The sequence below is a fragment of the Diorhabda carinulata genome, chromosome 2 (genome assembly GCF_026250575.1).
Source record: "Diorhabda carinulata isolate Delta chromosome 2, icDioCari1.1, whole genome shotgun sequence".
Lineage (NCBI taxonomy): Eukaryota > Metazoa > Arthropoda > Insecta > Coleoptera > Chrysomelidae > Diorhabda > Diorhabda carinulata.
The window spans coordinates 14,070,857-14,096,274 of record NC_079461.1 but is presented as its reverse complement, the minus strand read 5'-3'; the positions used below and the strand labels follow the sequence as shown (position 1 = coordinate 14,096,274).

At 31.8% G+C, this 25,418-nt stretch overlaps 1 protein-coding gene across 6 annotated transcripts; it reads left to right on the top strand.

The window, feature by feature from the left end:
- The first annotated feature begins 311 nt into the window (after positions 1–311).
- Positions 312–20,317, top strand: LOC130903780 (uncharacterized). 6 transcript variants are annotated; one of them, XM_057816104.1, is made up of 8 exons: positions 312–385; positions 504–667; positions 2,605–2,749; positions 5,623–5,823; positions 9,084–9,484; positions 10,211–10,518; positions 13,444–13,725; positions 20,080–20,317. In XM_057816104.1, exons 2-8 carry the CDS (start codon positions 506–508, stop codon positions 20,261–20,263), a joined length of 1,683 nt encoding a protein of 560 aa, XP_057672087.1. In that variant the 5' UTR covers positions 312–385; positions 504–505; the 3' UTR covers positions 20,264–20,317. The 6 variants fall into 6 exon arrangements, with proteins under 6 accessions (XP_057672087.1, XP_057672086.1, XP_057672085.1 ...); XM_057816103.1 differs by lacking the exon at positions 312–385 and having other exon boundaries at positions 392–667; positions 5,632–5,823; XM_057816102.1 differs by lacking the exon at positions 312–385 and having other exon boundaries at positions 392–667.
- The last annotated feature ends 5,101 nt before the right edge of the window (positions 20,318–25,418 follow it).

The following is a 25,418-nucleotide window of genomic DNA, read 5'->3' as shown; positions in this document are numbered from 1 at the left end:
CTTCAATCACAATAGAAATATAATCAAAACAATTTCTACTAATAAACAGAATTAACTCACACAAAGCAGAGCGAACTAATGGTATGAACAACGTGTCTATCAGAGAGCTGACTCAGAAATTTGCCGCAGCATATAGCGGCGTTAGTGATGTCCCATTAAAATTGAATGCTCACTAATGTAAGCTGATTCTACCTTTCTCTACTTCTATGATCACGTAAAGATACTGTATGGCGATCCTAAATGAAATACAGCAGAACACCGTTAAGTTCGAACTACAGTACGTCACGTCTCGTCGCGTCACATAGTATCCCGTTCTCACCTCCCCCCTCATTGTGATCGGTTGAGCAACCAAACACTCCATCAATGCTGTCAAAGTGATTTTTAGGTACCTATGTAATTTCCATTGACGTTTATTAATTCCATTTAGAGATACTGCTTTTTTAAAAACTAACAATGTAAATAATGAATTATGGGTACTAATAGGACATTCAAAAATATTTCAGTAATGACCGATTCACCAAGAAAGAACAGTAAATCTTCAGGAGTTTCTCGGGGAATCAACTCCTATCGTAGCACAAGTCAAACATTGAATATATTTAAAGACTATGGAGGATTGGGGCATCTGTACTATGAGACACTTGCAAGCGATTTGGATAAAATTCTACAGGTGAATGACTTTATGTTTATATTCAAATGTATATATGATTTATATTGATACTCCAGCATTAGTATATTATATCGAAGCGATTCACTATTTGGAAATTAAGCGCATTTTCCAGACACTGGTGTTTATCAATACATTTTACGACGTCGTAATTCATACACTTTGACAGTGGTATTGAATATTGGATTGGTTATTTCGAAATATTTATAATGATGATATACATTGTTTTTTTATAATATTTCTCTTGATATGTGAAACTACCAATTAATAATAAGGGCAATCGTCAACGCTTAAGAAAGAATATTTTTTTTCGGTAAACGGTAATACCGATTTATTTAGAGGAAATAAAGCACAAATCTCAGAAATTTCTGAGATGAAGATGCAACAAATTGAACTTGATTTGGCTTCAGGAAACTTTCTTAACAAAAATAATGAAAAAGAAATGAAAATCGCAGTGAAAAATGTATTTTGAAAGGCGCATCCTGAATGGTTGATAAATGAAAATTTTGTAACTCGGAAAATATGCCGGAAATGAGTTCTAGTTTATTACCCTGTGGTTTTGGAGTTCGCTGAATACGAATATCACGATAGAAAAGGTCTACGAAGTACCTGTTGCCCTGGACGGCTGGTTGTCTCCAACAGCCCCGTGGAAATTCCTATTGAAATTTGTCAAATATATACATCCCGGGGGTTTTCGAAGTCGCTAAACACGAATATCATGACAGAAAGAGTGACTAACTAGCCAGTAACTAGCTCATTTTCATTATAAAATTTCATTTATTTTTCATAAAAAAATAATGAAAAAACAATCAATGTTTATTTCGTGCTGTTTTTAGAAGCCATTCGCTTAAAACAATTTCTTCCACTAATTTAATGTTTTTTTGGAATAGTCACCATCATAGGACTTTCCTAGTGGATACGTGAGTCATCTTCTAATAATTCTCGTCTTCAGCAAAACAGGTTAGACCAATTTTTAATTGTTGAAATTGTTGTACACTAGTCACCGCAAACAGACTCAATTCGGTTTTTGATTTGTGTTGGTGTTAATTCTTGTTTAGTCAAAATTTTATAAGAACGTGAAACTCAATTGGAGACATTTTTCAAAACAACATTACTGAGTGATTGTTCGACTACAATAAAATGAATTGGAGCAGCAAGGTGAAACTTTGTGTAAAGCTTGTTGAGACTTGTCACTGACTCGGTGTTTATGTTCAACGTCTGCAAGTGGGTCTTGCAAATACTGCTCTTGGTGGGATTATGTTGTACAGCTCGGAAGAGCATTTGCCGTGGTAGTATCGGTAAAGAAAGTAAGGTCAGCAACTTTTCTTCTATGCGCTAAGCTGAACAAGTTTCTAAGTGCCCTCTTTTCTATTCAGTCGAGCACCATAACAGTATGCTTGGGAGCCTAACCTAGCTCTGTATATGCGAGCAATACTCTAAAGATGGACGAATATGTAGAAGATTAGAAGCTGTTTTGGAATATATAGATTCATGGTCTATGGTACGAATTTTAAGGAATTTATTCAAAAAAGGCATCAGTTGATGTTTCGGAGCACTTAATTTTGCATCTATAAATAGAATTTGGTTAAGTTTGACAAAACATGACTAAATTACCATAGAACTTGTTTTTATAAGCACGTCCTTGCACTCTCGCATTTCTTATTTTGTTTCTCTTATAAATTCCATTTCTTACTCCTCGACGACGTTTCTAAGCACTTATCTCTTTTTCCTTATTTTCAGTAGCGCTGCTTTAATCATTTTTATATAAGAAACGAGCAACCTGACTTTGTTTCTTTATGTATTAAACAATGCGATTTGCTCACATACATAAATTCTGATGTCTAACTGAAAACACTATAAATTTTATTTAAAAGATGATGAATCAAATCAATATATTTTTTTTTAAATTTGAATAATCTCAAACGTATTTTCGTTTTAAGGTAGATATCATTATGTCAATCGCTGAGACAAAAGGTTCAGTAAGAAGCAGAAGTATAAGATTGGCTTCAGAAATGCGAGCATGCGGAATTGTTGAGAAGGATATAGTAGTTGTTTGTAGTGGAAAAAACGCCGATCAAACTATTGGTAAGAAATTAATATTTTCGCATTCAACTGTCTAGCTGTTCTGGTCGACCATTATTTGACAAAAACCTCAAATATTTGGTGTACCATACCCAGAAATAGTATGTTAAATAAAGGTTTCTGGCTGTTACCAGATACCTTTGATAGGTTTAAGGTTGACATTTTCCAAATATTAGTTAAGACCACACCGTTGAAGTTTTGTGTATCTGCTATTTGGGTGTAGTCGGACAAAATTCGGAATTTACGCATTATAATGGAAATCTGTCTGTCATGCTGAATTTTTCGTCCGACTGACGATGTGCCTGAATATTTTTATTATCGGACACTTAGATTTTTAGATTGTAATTGCTTATAACTTACTTTTTATGTCGGAAAAGGAGTTGTAAATGAAAGATTTACAAGAAATTGGCAATTTTGGTGCATAGATTCTGTTAGAATCAGTCATTTGGTGAAAATTTTTTTTCATATATTTGACATATTTGGCATGTTGGACGCGTCAAGTGACCCAATATTTTTGTCCGAAAAATTTCTTCTCGCTAATTATATGATATATGATATTGATTATATGATATAACTATTGATTAAAACAAAATTACCAATGTGCTTTTTGCATAAAATTGACAACTTCGTGATAACTTGATAGACAAGCACCTCACTAACATAATGCTCTAACTAAGAAATTTGTCCGACTACTACCAAATAACAGATGAAAAAAGTTTTAATGGTGTGGTCACTAGTAGCTGGATCCAAAGACTATATGTCAAAGATGCAGAAGTGATTTGTGTTTTAACAGATAGAATATCTCCAGTTTTTGATATTTTATTATTTTTCAAATCTATGCGAATTATGAACAATCAAATATTGATCGATTAAAAACATGTTTATAAAGAAAGAAAAATAATAGATCGAGAATATTGAAAAGCTTTTCAAAAGCTTCTTAAACACTTTCTAACACTTTTTTTGTATTCAAATATCAGAAACAATTGAATGCTTGACGTTCTGACTGTACCAATACCCTCACTTATTTAACATACTTTACCGAGGTGTATGGCATTTACCAACTATGACAACATTACTTCCAATAGTTTTAAAAAGCTGGACATAATTAGTTTCCAGATTTTTAGATAAAACACCTTGAAACTTAGTGAGAAACCACATTCTAAAGAAATGAAAACACTTCCATGAAAACCATTGAAATAAAAAAAAGTGAGAGTATTTGAAAATTTTTCAACGATTTCTAAAACACCTTCTTATTATTTGTGCTGTATTCAATGTCTAGCTTTATATCTCAGTATAATTTTTAGAAGTAGAATGTTTTTTCTCTGTTTCGGTATCAGAACAAAGTTATTCTCGCACGCATTTTTTTGTACGATTGTGAACGATTTTTGGTAATTTTCTGTAGTGGGCCATGGTGGTAGCACTTGAATAACACTTTTATTTTGCCAGCTAACTTGAATGTATGAGGGTGATGTGAGGTTATATCAATTTTGAGATATAATATAATGAGTTTTTTAAAAAAGAAAATGTAGTCATTAAATATGCAGAAAACATACCAACTTACTAAGAAGGAATTTCTTGGAAGGATCTAATCTTAAAATGGATGGATGGTTTCATACATTGAAATTATTATGTGTATCTCTCTAAAGAGGTATAATATTTCCAAAATCAACTGTTAAACATGAAACAGTACTACCAAACGATCACCTACGCTACTGTGTAATTTTCCTAATGTATATATACAAATATTTTCTTATAAATCGATAATGTGAATAAAAACAGAGAAAATAGTAAAAAACACCTTTAACAGAAGACCATTCTAGCATTCGTTTAGAAGTCTTGCTGGAATAAAAAGCCTTCTGTTACCAGCATTTCAATACACTTGTTTCATGAAACTACATTTCTAGGAGTTTTTAGAAATCTCATATGCACATAAATTCCTCGGTGAACTCTTCACACTTTTAAAATTTTGTATGTACAATGGCTGTTGCCTTTAATCTGCTCTTAACCCATCACACCAGATTGTATAGATTCACATAAGCAACTGAAAATCCTTAACATATCTTTATCAAAATGGATAGTGTTGCGCAATGCGCGTGCATAAATTCTCAATGAAACTTCACAAAGATTTTGTGGATATGCCAGGGAAATCTATAGTATTACATAACATAGCGAAAAAGTTGTGTCATGAGTCATGTAGTAGGCAATCGTCTACAGATTTACTTGCATGTAGAACACTTATCAATCAATCGTTATAACATTCGAAAATGCTAGAAAGCACATAACATAAATGGTCATGGATACATACTTATGATGTAGATGCCAAAATGCAGAGTGACTAGTGGAAATCTCAAGGTTCACCATAGCGGAAAAAATTCAAAATGCAACTTTTAGCAGGGAAGATCACGCAAATTAAAAAACGCTACATGTTTTTCTCTTCAACATTTGAAATTTTCTGAGAAATAGCATGATACGTCTCTTTTCTAATTTATAAAACAGTCTATAGAACCCTAATAATAACCCATATATTATATTATAACTATCAGTAATCAAACGATTAGTACAGAGGAAATAACAATAGCCAGAAAGCCAAAAATTAGTTTAGAATTAATGTTAATTCGAATAGGCAAAAAATTTATTAGCACTATAATTTTTTATGATTCTGTATTTAATAGTGAAATGTATTCAAATGTATATATATATATATATATATATATATATATATATTAATCTGTTGGGTGGATAATTATTTGCCTGATCAATTTTCATAATTCAATATAAAAATGAATAATTAATATCTACTGGTTTTCGTAAAATCTTCTGTAAAAAATCATACAGAACTCTACTTTTAGTATTATTTAACAGGACATTTGTCAAAGTTCTTGTAGCGTCTCTATTTCTGGGTGCAATTGTTGCTCCATTGGATCCTGAATCAAGTAATAAAGAGAAAGATCGTCTCATTAGGAAACTAAAGCCAAAGATATGTTTTGCCGATTCCAGGACGGAAACCCATATTAAACGAATATTGCATGAAATGCATCTTCAAACAAAAGTTGTTAGCTTCAGTCAAGAAGACGGAGGTTAGTAGTTTTTATAGCCTTCATTTGATACTTGGTTTGAACCGTATATTTCAAAATTGAAATAATTATAGGAGATGTTTGGAAGGATCCTAACCATTACTCAATAAGTTGTGTGACTAGCTAAGATAAACACATTTTTTGCCAAAAATCGATTTTAATCATAAATGTAATCTCCTTAACGAGCAATACAATCATTCCAATGATCTGTAACATCTCGAAGCCGTGCTTGTAGAAGTATTTGTCTGTTGCCTCAAAATAAGCATTAGTTTCAGCTATTGATTCTTCATTTGAGCTGAGTTTCTTACCGGCGAGCATTTTTTTGAGATCAGCGAATAGCCAGTAGTCACTAAGTCACCTTGACTATATGATGGATGAGTAAGAAATTCGAAGTGTATTTCATTCAATTCAACCCTCGTTGCTATCGACTAGTGAATCTTGCATTGTCTTGGTGAAACAGTGGTTTTCACTTTCTCATATGAGGACGTTTTTCCCTTGATTTTTGCATTCAAACGATTCAACAACTCTATGTAGTATCGGCTATTGATTGTCTCTCCTTTTTGGAGATAGCTGATAAACAATATTCCAAGCGCATTTCAAAATACTGAAGCCATAACCTTTCCAGCTGACTGTTGTGTCTTTGGACGTGGTTTACCGGCTGCAGTCCACAAGAACACGTTGTTGTTTTTGATGTACTGTGAGTAAACGCGGCACCCACTTTGGAAAAAGCTTTTTCATATTCAAATGTTCATGCATAATTGTAGGCAAAATACCTTCTGATATCTTTACGGTCTCAACTATCTCACACAAGTTCAATTTACTATTAGATATTACTATTTTTTGGACTTTTGATGTTTTCTGTGTAACTAACTTAATTGGGCGACCAGAACGTTCACCATCATCTATGTTTGTACGACCACGTTTAAATTTAGCAAACCATTTAATTTAATAAATGGTTCTTCACGATGGAGTAGAGTCCGGATAACACTTTTGAAGCCATTGCTGAGCTTGTACAGTATTTTTCTTTTCAACAACACACGAAATTTTTTTGAATCCATTGTTTTGAAAATAACTAAATAACATAAATGGCTATAATTTTTTTCTGAATAATCTAAATGTCATGAAATTCCAGACATAGTCTTTTGAAAGTTGATAGTATATAAACGTCATATGGATTTAAGAATGGCAGCGCCATCTGTGTGTCAGTCACACGACTTATTGAGTGATGTTATATATCCATCTAAATCTAACTATTTTCTCAGGATTCACATCCTTAACTTCACCTTAGATTCCTCGCTTATGGTTTCTTTTGCCCGTTTTGGAAGAGATAACAATTCAACCGATTCTATGAAGACCATTTAATAATGTGAAATCATAGTGAATGTCATAAATACAAAAAAATAAAACACTTATCCTGAAAACGGTATATAATAGGGAATTAAACAAAAGAACATTTGTTTTAAATATAATTATTTGTGAAAATTTGTCAAAAAATTTGTACTCTCAAATTTTTAGCAAATTTATCTTCAGTCCTTCCACATTGAACGCTTGAACAGCAATAAGAGAATTTAGTCTGGTCGAGAAAAAATAAACCTGCCGAAATTAGTTCTCCGTCTCGGAAAAATATGGTTGATGGCTTAATCGATCCGGAAAGACGTCTTTCGTCTTTTTTCCGGGAGAAAAAAATTACAATTGTTATTAACAAAAAACTGGATGAAAAAAAGAGGGGTCCAGTTTTTTGAAAATTTCTCAAAAAGTAAAAAAATTTCTACTATTTTTTATTGAATTTTATAATTTTACTGTATGACTATTTTTTTTACCCTATGGTTGCAGATCGTTGTTTTTCTAATTTTTTCATCTACCGAAAAAAAAATAAAACAAGAAAAAAAAATTCTTTATAACAATTTGTTTAATAAACAAATGAATAAATTACGAGTAAAAAAATTTTTTTTTTGCAATTATGTAGAGAAATGCAAATAATGATTTTTAAGAAAAAAAAAATTTCTTAAATATTTATTTAAATAATAGTTATATTAAAAAAACGATTATAAACAATAAGATATTGTTATTAAGAAAAAATTTTTTTTTAAAAATCATTATTTTCTCAGGCTAATAATGTGGTAAAAAACAAATTTTGAAAAATATTCAATTAGTCCATTTGTTTAAAAATTTTTTATAAACAAATGGCATAAACAAATTTTTAAAATTCCAATATGGTGCCAAAGATGAATATAAAATCATACCTGGCTTAAAGTTATTGAAAAAAAATAGTTTAAATAATATTATATCAATTTTTCTTTTTTTAACTTGATTAAAAATTAATAATTAATGAAATAAAAAAATTTTTTAATTTTTTTTTATGCCATCTTGTTCAGGATATTAATAAAAAGGAATCTACGAGAGGAAAAAAATTCAGGATAATTATTTAAACTTTTACACCGCCTTTTATAACAGCGAAAATCAGCAAAATAACTGTTAATTAACAATAGCCTAACTTTTTGAAAAATGGTTATTAAACTTTCTAAAACACGGGGTCATAATCTTTGAAGTCTCTAGATAATACCTGAATTTTTTGAAATTTTTTTATAAACATTTAGTTGCATAAAAAAATTATTTAAAAGCGAGACTCCGAAATGGCAGCGTCGCGCGCATGCCAAAACTGCCGCGCGGGAGCCTATTTTCAATGTTAAATAAAAATTGTAAATATTGGTCGTACGATTTCGGGAGTTGGAGACTTCCTAGCTGAAATTTCCTGCTCTTTCAGAATCTTTTTGAATATTTGACCTACGACTTATACTTTTTGAGAAATTTTCAAAAAACTGGACCCCTCTTTTTTTCATCCAGTTTTTTGTTAATAACAATTGTAATTTTTTTCTCCCGGAAAAAAGACGAAAGACGTCTTTTTCGGGATGCCATTCCGGATCGATTAAGCCATCAACCATATTTTTCCGAGACGGAGAACTAATTTCGGCAGGTTTATTTTTTCTCGACCAGACTAATTCGGTTTATAGTAAATAATTTAACTTAGTAGGCTTAAACAGTTTTTTGTGATTTGCTTGAAAACCAATAGCAGCGTCATCTACAAGTGGTATTTGGTGAACATAAAATAATATTTATTATCTGCAATTTGCATTTGCCAAGAGAGTTTCTGGACATCTGGCATTTTATTATTAAGTTTCTATAAGTCCAAAATTTCTCATCTCAATCATGAATCTCTTAATGAAACATTATTTATATTTTTATATATATTTGTATTATTTTAGGGATATCTGAGTTCTCTAAATGGATTCAACACAAGGAAGATGAGGAATTTAGACCAATTTATATCGAGGATCCTAGAAGAACAGTTGCATTGATATTACCGACACAAGGAACCACCGATTTTCCAAAACTTGTCTGTGTCTCACACAATAATATTTGTCTTCAGTGTATGAACTTTGCAGATATTTTCTATCACCCCGTGAATATACTATCATTTTTCTCCTTTTCATGGTTTCTACATATTATAATGGTGTGTTTATGTTTGGAAACATCAGTAACGTTAATTATTCCTGGACTTTTTTTTGAAAGATCCGCCTGTAAGGTTATACAAGATTTTAATGTTGAGTGTCTACTTTTGGGTACTGATTTTGCGATGAGATTGTTTCATAGCAGCGCTGCCAAGGTATAAATTCTATTTTATTAAGACATAAAATGTCGGAGATCTTGATTTAAATTTTAGAAAGGGCGACTATTTTGATATAAGAAAAGTAACTTAAAAGATTGAGTAGCGTAATCGATTTGTTCAATCGGGCAAAGTAGAGATTCTGGGCTGGCTTCCAATAAAGCTATCTCACTTTTTTTGTCTCTACTCATTCGTGTTTATCTATTGCTGTCCAGTTTCATCAATGCTTCAACACCTTATACAAACTTATTATTTTTTAACATATTTTTTATGAATTATTACAACAAACAATTTTGCCAAACATTTATTTCGACATTTTTTCCATGTCTAGACTGTACAAATGGGTCATTAATTGAACTACAAATGCTGCGGTCAAAAATCAGTTAAACTCAATCTATCAAAGCATAAATATACGTGTTGAGAATACTTTCTTACTAGGCCCTGATTCACTATGCTGGTATGGGAACGCCTTGATCAGTAAGAAATAGACAGACTTTTAAATAGGAATTGTTTAATTTTCAAAGAATGAATATTAAGCTATTGCAGTCATTAAAAGTATTAGTCAAATTTATTTTATAAGTAATGATTAGAGATAAGTAAGTGTTTTAACAATCACAGTTACTTTGAATATTGTTACCAAATACTCTGTGATTGAGTATTTCACTAATTTACCTTACAATTTATAGCGTAAGAAAGTAAAAGAAAGTAATTCTTTTTTTTTTCTAGGATTATAACCTTAGCTGTCTGAAAACTGTTATGATTGGTGTGAATAATACAACACCGCATGATATTTATACACTCAAGAAAGCAATGCCAAAAGTACAATTCCTCTCTAATTACTCTATGGTGGAAACGGGATGTATAGCGGCAACGAGGTCAAAAGATTATCCTTCCATCTTTTGTGATAAACCAACAACCGTTGGGTCGCTAACTCTCAATTGCAAAGTCAAAATTATTAATATACATACGAAAGAGGTGTGTCCACCAAAAAAAGTTGGTGAGATTTATTATTCCGGTGATGGACTCATGTTAGGGTATGTATGTATTCAATAAGAGAGAGTACTCTCTAGTTTCTAAATATCTTTCACGTTTTTATCTTGCTTTGAATGCTTTGAATGATATCAGCTTCTATATCTCTGATAAGTTGAGGACGTCAACCGAATAGTCCAAAATTATAAAAATTATAATCTTGATATGGGTTTTACCTAGAACTCACAAAATATCATTTCTCTTTAGTACATCCAATTATATAGCTTCCAGTAAATATCCCTATTATAATGAAGTTTCTTTTGATTAAGATTAATATTATGTGATTATAGTTATTTGGTGATTCCAATAGATAGTTTTAATTTCTTCATTTCCAAGGTCAAATCTCCTTCTTAGAGAAAGAATCGATTTAGAACTCCATTTAGGTTAACTGTACGAACTACTCTATTAATCATTAATATCACATCAGAAATAATTTGAAAATGTTGCAGCATTTTTTTTTATTTTCTTTTATTTCAAATTTTTGAAATGACTAGTGGTAGAGAAAAAAATCACCTATTTAGTCTATGGTCTGAATAATATGCCAGAGGTAGCGAGTGACACTTACAAGCTGAATTTTTTGTAACACATATATTTCTGATAATTGTGTATCTGAATCAACGACAAGGGATGACCAAATATAAATTTTCCATCACACAGATGGCGACACAAATACGGAATTAATATTATGTATATTCCTGCTTTTTCTAACAGTAAAATCATTCCAGGAAGTCGTAATTTTGCGAAAGTATTTCATAATAAGTCATAGGATTCATAAATATGATTTTATGATAAAAAAATATGAATTAGTCTAGTCTATAGACCTGTTTGCTGCTGCGCTGTTTGAAGTTGTTTCGATGGAATTTTTTCCTTAAAACACCGTTTGAGGTTATGGAGGCAGTACTTTGATGTACATGGACTATTTCAGATAGGAAAGTGAGTCCATAGCACATAACTGATTGTTTGTCAGGCTTAAACTTTTAAATTCAGAGGCAGAACACTGTGTTTCTTAATAGAGAGTAAGTTTTTAAAGAAATTGAATATCAAGCTTGTATACAAAGTGTTATGAGAAATGGATTGAATTTCTTCCAACATTTTGATATTTATAATTAGTTAATCGAAGTCATCTTCACTCGATATTAGTTTCTAAAGAAAAAGTAGTTATAATACTTATTAGTTTTTGGTTAAAGTTTTGTATATGATTATGTTTGTTGGTATAAAATAATTTTTGAAAAATGGGTCGTTGTATATACTATCGTAGAAAAAATAATGTTCCTAACTAATGCGTAAAGTGTCATTCCGCACTTGACCGCTTGCGGGAAAGTATCACTTTCCGCACTTGTTAGAAAAATAACTGTTTCATCGTTGTCAAACTTAACATAAGTATGTTTTTAATCTATCGAACTGAAAATGGTGAACCATTATATTTGTGTAGTTTGAATGTACTCCATATATGGAAATAGGATGGTTCCTATACCCCAGCAAATAAAAAAAAGGAAATAGGAATTTCAAAACTGCGTATGGATTTCACAGACATGCAGCTATGGTAAAAAAATCGTAGATACAAGAAAAAATTACTTTGCTCAAAGGAATATTGTTAACCATATAAAGAGAAATTTTTTTAAATTTAATTTATTTTCAACTATTCCTTAAGAACTTTTAGATTGTCATCAGTGTACTGACAGTGATAGGTTGCTTTCTGAATAATGAAATCAACTCTATTTTTTAAAATGGATCAGATTCTAAAAAATGTCGCACTTACCAAAAGCAAATCGTATATCGGATTTAAGCAGATATATTTCTATAAAATATTTTGAAATTATCAGAATAGATTTTATTACAAAAGAAACCAAGTTCGTGGAAACAAATACATACACGGATATGTAATAAATTATTGTATGTATTAAATGATCACGGTCATTATTTACCATAAATCTATTACTTTTGATACGATTTCATATTTTTAATTAATGTAAGTAAGAATTTATCATCGACAGGAGGGTGGCATTGATATCCCTCACCTGCACGCACTTATAAACTCACTAAGACGCATTCCCTACCTTTCCTATACTACTTCTATAACTCGAAACCATGAATCCTGCAAATGGTGGTTACTCGTTTTTCAATTTAAAATGATATATAGTTTAAATAATCCTTTCTGGGGTTTATTTTTAGGGTTATTTGTGATCTTAATTTAATAAACAGGTATTGATCATTCTGTTTGATATGCGGAATCAAATAAGCCTGCAGTTACGTCTTTGTAGCTACCAGTACAAGTTTAAGAAATGTTTTTAACGGATGAAAGTATTTGTTAGCATCCCTGTAAGCATGACGCATGGACTCATTTGAGCAAGGATTCTTTAAGACACAATTTTTAGAATTATTATTAGTCGTGTCTATCAAAGAAGGTTCCGTCTAAATTACAATTTTTGAGTGTTTTAATACTTGGCAAGTATACTTGTCGAAGCTCGACGATACGACTTGAGTCCATAAAAACCATTCCGTTATCTAGCTTTTATGTTTAAAACTCATTTTAAGTGGTAGTTAGGATACGTACGCGCGGTTTGTTCTGAATCACGTCCAAGTTTGATATTAAATTTGATTCATAAACGTCAAACACCTATTGTCGAAACACGTCTTCATTTTTATGCCAACTTCCTTCTATTTTATCGTATGATCTATAATCTCTCACTTGCATCATGCGATAAATGATGGAATACGAGTTAATTGTTCAATTCATTCAATAATAAAATTCTCTAGCTGATCTCCATATAATATTTTTTGATCTGTAATTCTCTACATTTGTCGTAAGTATGAAAATTATAAACCCTTCTTCAAAATTCAAAGCGATATATCAGTTTTGGAGTCGAAACTTTTCGTTACTTTTTCAAATGGGAATAGATACACTTCACTAATGTTGAATATTTTTGAAGTTATTTTAAGGATCCTGAAAGAACCATGGCATCCCGAGAAAAGGGATATTTTAGAACAGGTGATGTAGGGATGTTTGATGAAGCAGGATGGTTGTTTGTGCGCGGAAGACTAGAAGATATGATCGATATTGATAATTGGTCTTTATTTCCGCTTGACATAGAAGACATTGTTTTAAGACATCCATATGTAAAAGATGCTGTAGTTATTGGCAATCAAAAAACACATGTTATTCTGATCAAGAAAAATCTAGATGTAGAATTTAACGAGCCAGACTTGAAACGGTAAGTTTTTTTGAATTAAATAGTGACAAGTAACTGCTTTTACGTGATGAAATCATTGACTGAAGTTTCCCTGAAACAATCAATTAAGTTGATTAACAAACGCGATTGATGGGCCTTCGATTAACACTGAATCTTTCGACTTGTTTATTGTTATATGTTTTAAAAAACAATAATACAACATATTGTCCGATAACTGGTACAGTGATGGGACAAAAGATGACGAAGAAGAAGAATATCGTATTTTAAAGGTTGCTGATGAAATTTTACGACGACACATCCGGATGCAGGTTTATGATAATAAAATTTATTCGGCTAGTGATGAAATGTTTAACTATGTTCATGAGACAATACCGAAATCTCTATAATTTTGTTTTGTCAGAAATAATTCTAAATGATAAAAGAGGTAAACCAGAGTATATGAATCATTATGAAATCACCACTGCATGTAGCTTTAGCTGTTACTCTGTAAAGAAAATTTGGCTCCAAAAAAATAATAGAAATATGTAACGGATCATATAAAGAAGCAATAATCTATGAAGCTTCTGCACAGATTCTGTGGAATTAAAAACAGGTACTTTTATACAATTTGTGCACGATAACGGAGATTTTAAAGTCAACACACTGGATGGCAAAGGTACTTTCCATAATTTGGGTTCGATTGAAATCGTAACTCCGAGCGATGAAATACAAACTAGAGAACCAATTAAACGTTTAGATAAAATTTCAACAGAGACTACCATTTCTGAACACGGTCATATACCGCTTCAAATATATCCTGCTTCTGCTGGTGAAGGATTGAGAAAACATCAAATCAAAATTTCGGAGCAAGAACCAAATTTAACCCACACAATTTCCTTAAAATTAAACGTTCTCTGGATGTATCTAAAATTCAAAACTAATAATGACTTCCCAGGATTGAACGGATTTATGAATCTCTTAACTAGTACACATGGTTTTGACACTTCGTCAATAATATTCTTGCCATTAATTAACGCATCTCCAAGTGATTATAATACTTTGTATACGGCGATGAAAACATCAGTAGAAAACACACAGTCATTAAATATGAAAACATGCATTGTAATTTTTGATCAACCTTTGTACATAAACTCACGAGATATAACTTCAGCGATATGTTTATTAGATGAAATGTTTACTGTTGTCAGATTGGGTTCTTTTCATACGCTGATGTCCTATATGGGATCTATTGGTTATATAATGGCCGTGGAATTAAAGAAGTTCTCTCCACAATTTATGTCACAAATACAATCGATCATATCATGTCTGGACTAGCATAAGCTAGAGCGGTATGTGCACATATACTTCTGCAGTTACCTTTATCAAGATTAATTTTCGATGAACTATTAAGAAATAATTCGGAATTTGAAACTGTAATTGCCGAAGAAACGAATGGCAATATTTTTGAAATGTTTAATTATACCGAAATAACGGAAAATATTGGATCTCAAAGTTTAAATGAAATTTTCGAAAAAAAAATTACATGATTTAGAGAGTCAAAATGAAACGTCCAGATTATGAATCAGCTATTTTCGAATGGTATCAGTGCTGAAAGATTTTATTGCAGCTGAGCGTATGGGTGATTGGAATCTGCATTTACAGACTATTGGTATAATGATTCCATACTTTCATGTATCAGGACACTTTCCGTATGCAAAGTCCGCGCAACTGTACTTGCAAGACATGCAGGAATTATCTATCCAAATGGACCCAGAAGAGTTTCAAAAATTCACAGAAGGATATTTTACTGCTAGACGTTCCGATGTTTTTTTTTCTGGAATTTCCACGGACCAAACCATTGAACAAACTTTAATCTATGAGTGTTGAAGGAGGATATTTTAAACGTGGTGTAACGGAAAGTATCGTCTATAAATGTATAAAAGGTGTTATTTTTTCAAAAGATATAATAGAAGGTATAGAAGAATTTCGTAATATATCCTTTAAAAAAAGTTATCAACACGCTGATTCAACAGATGCACGAATCAAAAGGGACGACGTTGACGTGAGAAAATTGGAAGAATATTTTATTCAACATTCTCCATTTCCTGATGCTAGTGTCATTATATATATCGCAACTGGAATAACTGGACAAGAAAACGTGAATTGCTACGCAGCTTTTAACAAGGTCTAAAAATAATAAAGAAAATTAATGGAAAAAATTTTAAAGAGATTAAGTTATCAAGAAAAGATAATATCATTCCTTTGTTGGCTTCCACTAGCAAAATCAAAGTGGATGACGATATTATTCCAATTGATCCACTATTGTTATTTCAACGTATATGCGTATTAAAAAATCAATTGAAGAACTAAAAAACTATTTGACTTATGAATTAGCTCCTTATCCTCTTGCTCTCTTTGTAGATGGTGAAATGCGAAAAACAACCAAATCCACGTTTTATGACCTATTTCCAGAAGTATCAGTGGATACTACCAATAGTGGACCTACCAATTATGGACAAAACATTTATATCTTATTTGATGGAATGAGAAGAGCTGCACAAAATCGATGGAACGAACACGTCGCTCCAAAAAAATGTATATAATGACATAATATTTGATAAAACCATGCCTCTAAAAATAGCGCAGGAGAAATTTTTATCGAATGCCAAAAATAAGAGTAGGCTCATAGATATGATACGAGAAACACTCTCAGAAAATAAAATATTTTCTTGCCAAGCAGAAGCTGATGATGACAGACTAATAATCGAAACTGCTCTTAATCTGTAATCTGAAAAGATTGCTGTAGTGTCCGAGGATGTAGATGTTTTCGTTTTATTGACTGAGCTCTCACCAACAGACCGAGAAATTTATTTTCGAAAACCGCAAAAAACGTTTGGAAAAAATATAACCTAAGTGTAAAGAGCATATTCTGTTCTTACATGCATTCACTGGGTGTGACACATCAGCTTTTGTCCAACGTGGCAAAAACGTATTTGCAAAAAATTTTGAAAAGCGAACAGACTTGCAAAATGCTGCGACAGACAAAAAATAAAAGATCTTAATGCGTTTGATATAACTATTTTTTGAAAGCAACTGCTAAAAGTACCTGCGTTAAACTGCCGTCGTTACCACCTACTGCAGATGTCGCTTTTGAACACTTTAAAAAAGTATTTTTGCAAATTCAAACATAGCTTGGAAGAGAAATATCACCAGAAGAATGGGGCTGGAAATATGAATGCGGAATATCGATACTGCAAACAAAGACGTAGCGACCAGCTGCAGAATCTTTATTAAAAATTGTTTTTTTCATGTGCAAAACAGGATGTGGAACATCTTGTGGGAGCAGGAAAAGTGGATTAAGCTGCAAAGCAGCTTGCTTATAATGCAATGGAGACAGCTGTTCTAATCCTTCACCTACAATCTACATCAACGAGATCGACGACGACGACAATAATGAACAATGATGTAATAATGTGTATAAATCATTATTTTTTATGACAGTCTAATAAATTGACATTGAAATTAATCTGCAAACATAATTTATTGCGTATAAAATTAAATTTTTTACTATAAACACTTTTTCCCCCTTCCGCCTCTCATTTTTCAGTAAATTATTGTTAAAAATTCTTGTAATCGAGATCGGGCATTTTTTTTAACTTTTTTATTTGAGGTTTTAATAATGCAGTTTAACACTTGATATACAGATTCATTGACTGGCCCTGAGTTCCGAGGTTCTACCATTTTTATGCCTTACGGAACTCTACTAAATAAATTATATTATAAGAGAGAATAGTTGGGTCCTAGTGGATGATTTTGTAAATATCGATTAGTTTGGTGTTAAATGCCTAGTTTAGTGTATCTAGCTTAAGTGTACGAATAAATTTAGTAAGAAATACAGTGTGTATAAATTAATCCCACCCTCCGTTAAAAACCATTTAAATAAATAAGAAAAACATTACATTAGTGTCATGTGTAGAATATTATAAATAAATAGTGACGTAAACTCGTTAGATGTCCTGAAAATGACAGAACTAAAGCAGATTTGGAGAATCGCGAATTGGAAACGTCCGGTAATTAGAGTGAATTAGTGGAAAGACTCAAAGTGGCACTAGTAAGTGATCCAAAAATATTTTTTTTCAAAGACGAGTCTAACCACCTTGATCTCTCCAATTTTTGAAATGAAGAACGATATTTCTGCTAATATGCACGAGAAGATTTCAATCATGAGGCACGAGATTATAATACCGAGATTTTATCATTGAAAATGATGATATCGATGGAAAATCGGATGGACGAGAAAATCAAGGAGTTAAAGAAAAAGATTGAAGATTCAAGAACAAAAATCACTCCAACAGATGAGAAAAGCATCGAACATATAGAATCATGCAATCCATGAGTACAAGTGAAGACCAAAGACATTGGCAGTTTTGCTGGAGTCTAGGCCCCAAAGCTGAAACGTCTTAAACCAATTACATTGAACAGTTTGAGACAGCCGCTAGAGTGATAAATGAACCGTTAAGGTTATAGAAGTGAACTTAAATAACGCACTGGTAAATGTACTCCAGTCGAGATGTCTTCAAGAAACTTACGACAACGAATAGCTGAAGAAAATACAAAAAAATTTAGGAGTACGAAAAATATATTCTCAGACCTACTGAATAAGAGTAAATTTTTTTTATCAGAACCAGTAGTTCCTGAGAATAGCGCAATCAAACAAACAAACTCTTCAGCTTGATAATATCAGCAATAAGAAAACGCTCAACTTAAGACTATTGTTTTATTTTTTTAAAAGAATACAGAAAATTATGAGTAAATAAGAATTTTGATGAAAATCAGTCGATTTTCAAAACAAATTATTACCAAACATATCTTTTAAAAAATGCCACTCGAGGCGACATGCAAGAATTCAATGCATCCTTTGGTGGAACTACATGGCACAAGCTTTTTGCATTTTTACTCTTAATTAGAAAGTTCTACGACTCAATAATAGCACATGTATCTTTATATACATTTTCCCACTTCTTAAATAAACGATTTAATGCTCAATAGTGTGTTAAATTCAACTTACATAAGCAGAATTCAAACTGAGAGAAGCTCATATCTAGTTTTAAAGCTCTTTTCTGTACCGGATATGAAGACGATAATTTTGTTTTTTAAATTTACTTCTTTATCATAATTTGAGGTTACTGATGATAATCATTATTGAAAGTCTTGAATACTTGTACTGACAGCGAAGTTTAGAACTTACAAAATATTTAAACAATGCATATAGGAAATTAAGATCAATTTCATATTATTATTTCTGCATATTTTAATTGTATTTAGAAATTTAAATATTTTTATTTTGTAACTAATAGATAGATAGAGATGCTTCGTAAAAAATAAGAAATTCTCAACGAAGAAACAAACCCCTGTGGTGCATAGAGAACTCAAAATTGTGGTTGAGATATTGTACCGGGTGGGCAACTAAGCACTACCATCGGTCATATCTCAGAAACAGATAATGTTATAGCTTCAAGGGGAAAATGTAACAAAAATGGCCCCAAGAAACACGTGGAAATTCTTTCCATAATTTTAGGTCCACCACTAGATGGCTTATTTGGAAATGTAAAATTGAAAATGCAAAATTTCTCATGAAAAAATGCATGTGACTCCAGTTCTGCTTATAAACTTGATGTTCTTTGAAAGAGCTTTTGTCCAGCAATACAAAATATATTAATTCTAAGCAATTCAATTAGCAACGTGAATGCTAGTGGGTCTTGTTCCATATATTATAGATATTGTGATTCCTATTGACAAATTTAGATAGAAGAATAAAAGTTAAAGTATGTTATAATAGAAATCACAATATCTATAATATATAAAAGAACACCCTCTAGCATTCACGTTGCTAATTAAACTGCTTAGAATTTATATACTCTTTCAAACAACACCAAGTTCATAAAAATCGGGTGAGCAGAACCGGACTTCAGACATTTTTCATAACAAGGCTGCCACTCTCCCCTCTTTTATTTGAAAAGATAGAATAAAACTTTTAAATCTCTAAGAAAATCTGTTTTTTTAATGTTATATACTCAAATACGTCCTCTAGTAGTATACTATTTATTCTGAAAACAATTTCCAGTTATTTCTAGGGGCCACACTTCCTCCTCCGAAGCTCTAATATAATCCGTTCCTAAGATGTGGCCAACGACTGTTCTTAGTTGCCTTCCTGATATTTGCAAGATAATGTGTAGAGATAATAAAGTACATAACCCCATTTTTCAATATTTTTTTGGAAAGAAGCCAAGAAAATAAAAAATGGTCAAATTTGTTCACATACATATGAAGGTTTAATAACAGTTCAGAATATATAACATTTTACAAATAATCGTTTCAAAATTTTTTATTTTTTAGCTATATTTGTGAATCACTATCACCTAAATATTGGCCGTCTAGGATAATTCTTCAAGAACATTTTCCACGAACAAATGTTGGATCAGTCAAGAGAAGAACAATCCGGGAAGATCTTCTTCAAGTTAGTATCCGTTACAGCAGCAGCCTCTCTCTGCTACAAAGAGAAGAATCACTTTCAAATTGAATAATTACATAAAAATGACTTTTATATGTTTAAATTAAATATTTTATGATCGTAGATGTTTTTGAACTAGAATAACCTCCATTTAATCATACTATTGTATTGATATCCCAGTAAGAGTAATCTACACTAGGTTCTTCGATAATAGTTCTTCTACTAATTCACATTTCCATATACTTCGCATCTAAATAACATCACAACAAGTTTTTTCTGCTTACATGGAATTTGGAGTAACATATGTATGTTTGAAATTTCATCTAATTTAGTGGAAACTATACGGATATACGGCTGCACGTCATTCAACAGCTCCATCAAGCTAGCAACCAAATATTCGGAAAAATTAAAAAAATATATTCGAATTGAAAGGATTTCCTATGCTAGTTCTGAAAATTCAAACCCCGAATTTTCTCGTTGATTCGATAAAAAGATACGAGTATTAATTAAAAACGCTGTTGCAAATTCAGATTAGAAAATATTTTTTATTTCCGGCCCAAAGTGCTCTCTGGGAAAACTAAAAATACCTATAAAATGCTCATAATTCTCTCGTTTCAAAAATATTTTCCTTTTTTCTGAAGTTTCAGGGGAACCTGAAAAATAATTAACTAATTATTTCGGATTATTCATTGCGCACAGGCCTGTGAGTTGGGTTGATGAATCGCAAAGTATCCATGGGATGGAGTAACGGTCGTTTGTTTTGATGTTTGACATGCTATACTTTGCATCTAACGATGTCGATGACTTTTGAGAGTCCATTTATTACTGCCATTATGTTACTTAGTTAGTAAATAGATCTCCTATCGTCTACACTATTTCAATCACTTAATTTGCGATTCATTAAGTTCTGCGCACGCGCACAGCCAACTCACAGGCCTGTGCGCAATAATAATCTGGAAAAATTAGTTAATTTTTTTCAGGTTTCCAATAGACAAAAAAGCAAATATTTTTGTAATGAGGAAATTAGGAGCATTTGATAGGTATCGTTAGTTTTTCCAGAGGGCACTTTGGGCAGGAAATAAAAAATATTTTCTAATCTGAATTTGCAACCTCGTTTTTAATTAATACTCGTATCTTTTTATCGAATCAACGAGAAAATTCGGGGTTTGGATTTTCAGAACTAGCATAGAAAATCCTTTCGATTCGTATATATTTTATTAATTTTTCCGAATATTTGGCTGCTAGATTGATGGACCATCATTCAACTACGCTGATCATAATTTGATGCAGCGAATAATTCAGAATAAAACATAAACCAAGTGTCTACAGTTTTAATTTAGAGACAAAATTGGATTGTAGAGCATTATTGAAGAACGTTTATCTATCTATTTCATTGTCATTATTTGAACAACGAAAGTTGAAGGCAGCTGACGTAAACATACCGGTAAAGAGTCTTAGTCAATGTGTAACAAATATTATGGAGCATTTGGGCTTCAACATCAATTATTTTTGGAGGCGTTATTTTTCTGACGTCTTTGGTTGAAGACTAATTCAATAAAAATTCGGCAATTGAAACAAAATACTATGAGTATAAAGGAATAAATGAGATCGTAGAATTTTTTTTTTTAAAAAGACAATACTATTACCAAGATAAAAATGGTGTGCTCTTTATTTTTTCTCCATAGTTTTGCCATTTCGTTGTTATCGTATTCCCCGAGATCTTTCAGATTTAGATACATTATCGTTCTGTTAAGAACTGTTCATGAATTTACCACAAAGTTTGCAGCCACCCTATGTGCAACTTTGTATTTGATGTAACCTATATTTGGCTATGCGACTGCAGTTAACATATTGATGTTTAAAATAATTTAAGGACTGTATTTTATATTAATATGAATTCGATACAGGGGGATTGATTATTGTGATAGAGAGAGAGACAGAAAGACAAAAGCTTGTAAAAAATAAGAAATAAACATACAAATAGCTAAATGAAGACACAAATATTATAAAATCTAAATTTAAAGTATACACAAGAAAACTACAATGATTAACAAAATTACCTTTGAAAATGTACGTATTAAAATTTTTATATGTAATATACGAGTATATGTAATGGATAAAGATAATAAAACCAACTATACGGTGATCCTAAAATAGGTAATAATTTGTATTAAAAATCAATAACAACATTGAAGCAGTTCGCAGCATGGTCCGAATGAAACATTAGAATAAAAGTAGTTTATGTAGTAGAGAGCACTTTCTAGTAAATATGCCTCAAATTATTGCTAAATACAAGAAAATATGTTAAATATTTAATTTAAATTGGCAAATGATTGTGCATTCTTTATATAAATATAAATATAAAGTATTGAGCCCTTAACTAATTCTGCACGTGGAATAGGTGGATAAAGGTCGTCTTTCTCGTATTTTATGGATATATATATGGTGGCTAAACACCCCAGATGGGGTAACGCCGCTCTTACGAGCTTTCTACATCTTTTTTTTTCTTTGTTTCGGGGTAGATCAGTCCCCATTCTCTTCTGTTTATATCTTGTGGCACATATCCTGCCAGGCTTGTCTATCTTTCGTTTTTTCTTGCCAGTTCCACATCCCAATTCTCTTAAGGTCGTCTTTTACCTCTTGCCACCATGTAGACCTTGGTCTTCCTCTTCTTCTAGCAATTCCAGGGGTCCAATCTAATATTGAGTACGCTACTGATTCCTCTCCTGCTCTCCATACATGTCCCAGCCATCTTGCTCTTTGTTGTTTAATTTTTATTACTATGTCCTCTTTAATTTCTTGTGCTATTTCATGGTTCATTCTTCTTCGGTACTCATTTTCTGTTAGTTTTACTGGTCCTAATATTGTTCTTAATATTTTTCTCTCAACAATTCTTAAGTCTTCTTCTTGCTTTTTTGTCATAGTCATAGTTTCTGCAGCATACATCATGACCGGTCTAATAACTGTTTTATATATTCTCATTTTTGTACTTTTTCCTAGTATTTTGTTTTGCAGTAGTTTTTTGTTAGCGTAATATGCCCTGTTAGCTGCTGTTATTTTTTCTTTGACTTCTGCCTCTTTATTTCCGTCACTACTTAAGGTTGTTCCTAAGTACTTGAATGTATCTACTTCCTCAAAATCAAAATTTCCAATTTTTATTTTCTGTTTACCTCCTATAATACGTTTATCTAGCCTCATTATTTTTGTTTTCTTTTCATTTATTTTGAGACCCATTTTACTTCCTTCTAGTACTATTTCCTTTAGCATTTCTTCCATTGTGTTTCGACTTCTTGTGATAAGTGCTATGTCGTCTGCATATGCTACTATTTGTCCACTTCTAGTTTTTATTGTTCTCTTGTCTATTTTACGCATCACATATTCCAGTGCCAAATTGAACAGCGTCGTTGATAAAGCATCCCCCTGTCTTACACCCTGATTTATTTCAAATTCTTCTGTGTTCCCCACTTGTGTCCTTACTGTGACTGTTGTTTTCTTCATTGTACACTGTATTAGTTTTCTTAGTTTGGGGTGTATTTCCCAGTTCTTTTAGTGCCGACATGAGCTTACTTCTTTTTATCGAATCAAACGCTTGTTCAAAATCTATGAAGAGTATTTCCACTTCCATTTTATACTCATGCGCTTTCTCCATTATCTGCTTGACCGTATGGATAGCATCTATTGTAGATTTTCCAGATGTAAACCCGGTTTGGTACTGCCCAATTATGGTTTTGGTCTGTTTTGAAATTCTTTTTTGTATGAGTGTAGACAGTATTTTGTATGCGGTGTTTAGCAGCGTGAGTCCTCTGTAATTCTTACATATCTGTTGATCCCCTTTTTTGTGTATAGTAATAATTTCACCAGTTTCCCAATCCTCAGGCATTTTTTCTTCGATCCATATCTTTTTGATCAATTCATATAGCCGATATTGGAGGTCAAAGCCTCCATATTTTATTAGCTCCATATTAATGCCATCTAATCCAGGTGCTTTTCCATTGCGGCTTTTATTGATTATTTCATAGATTTCCTCTCTTGTTGGTTCATCCGTATTTTCGGTTGCATTTTCTAGATCTTCTATTTGTTGATATTCTTCATCTTGGAGTACTTCTTTATCTGTAAGTATTTCCTTAAAATATTGCGTCCATGTCATTTTGTACTGGTGTTCATCTTCCGTAACTTTTCCGTTGCTATCCTTTATGCCTTTTATCTTCCCTTTATTTACCTTATTTTGTTCATTTATGCTCTTATAGAACTTCTTCGAGTTTATATTTATATTTTCCCTTTCTATTTCCTTTATTTTGCTGTCTATCCAATTTCTTTTTGCTCTTGTATTAACGCTTTTTGATTCTTTTCTTAACTCATTATATTTTTGTAAGTCCTGTTGCTTGCCAGTTTGGATCCATTTTAGTCTTGCCCCGTTTTTTTTATTTAGTATTTCATGAAAATTTTCATTATACCAGCCTTTATTTGTTGTTTTTTCTTTTATTCCGACATGTTCTGCTGCTGCTCGTATTTTATGGATAGTTGTGCAATAATCAGTTTATAATTAGAGAAGCGTGCTTACTAATAAGGTAAACGTATTCAAAGGTAAATAAGGAGAGAAGAGTCAATATTTTGAATCTTCTAAAGAAGTCCCGGCAGTGAGCCCTGCTGTTTAGTCCGAGTAAATATCAACAGCTCTCCTAAGTTCACTGTCTGCTTTGTACTTTGAGATATCAATTTGAGAATTTCAGGGATTATTAGTCTTCACATTTTAACATTATTTTCAATCTTACAGGGAGTCCCAGAATGCTGTGCAATATCAAAGATACATTTTTTGAAGAAACACCCTATATTTTATTGCATATTCGGAATCAGCTTGAATTCCCTATTATGATAATACCCGTATGATAATGTGCAATCAAAAAGTTATAACCAATTTTCCATAAAAGTCGTAACAAGTTCAATAGCCTGAACAATGTAAGAGAATTCCAAGTTCTCTTACGGCCAAAATAATCGAATTGTACAAAAAATTCCGCGAAATTATTTATTCCGTTAATATTCATTGAATCTGATACATTTTGAAACAAAATACTAATACATCATTTTCTTGATTTTGTCAGATGAATCACATTGTATTTTATCTGAGTATCCAAAAGTACCACCGAAAAACTTTTTTTTTATTAGGCTATATCTAAAATTATTAGCTCTTGAAATATTTTGATTTTTCTGTGCTGAAAAACGATGT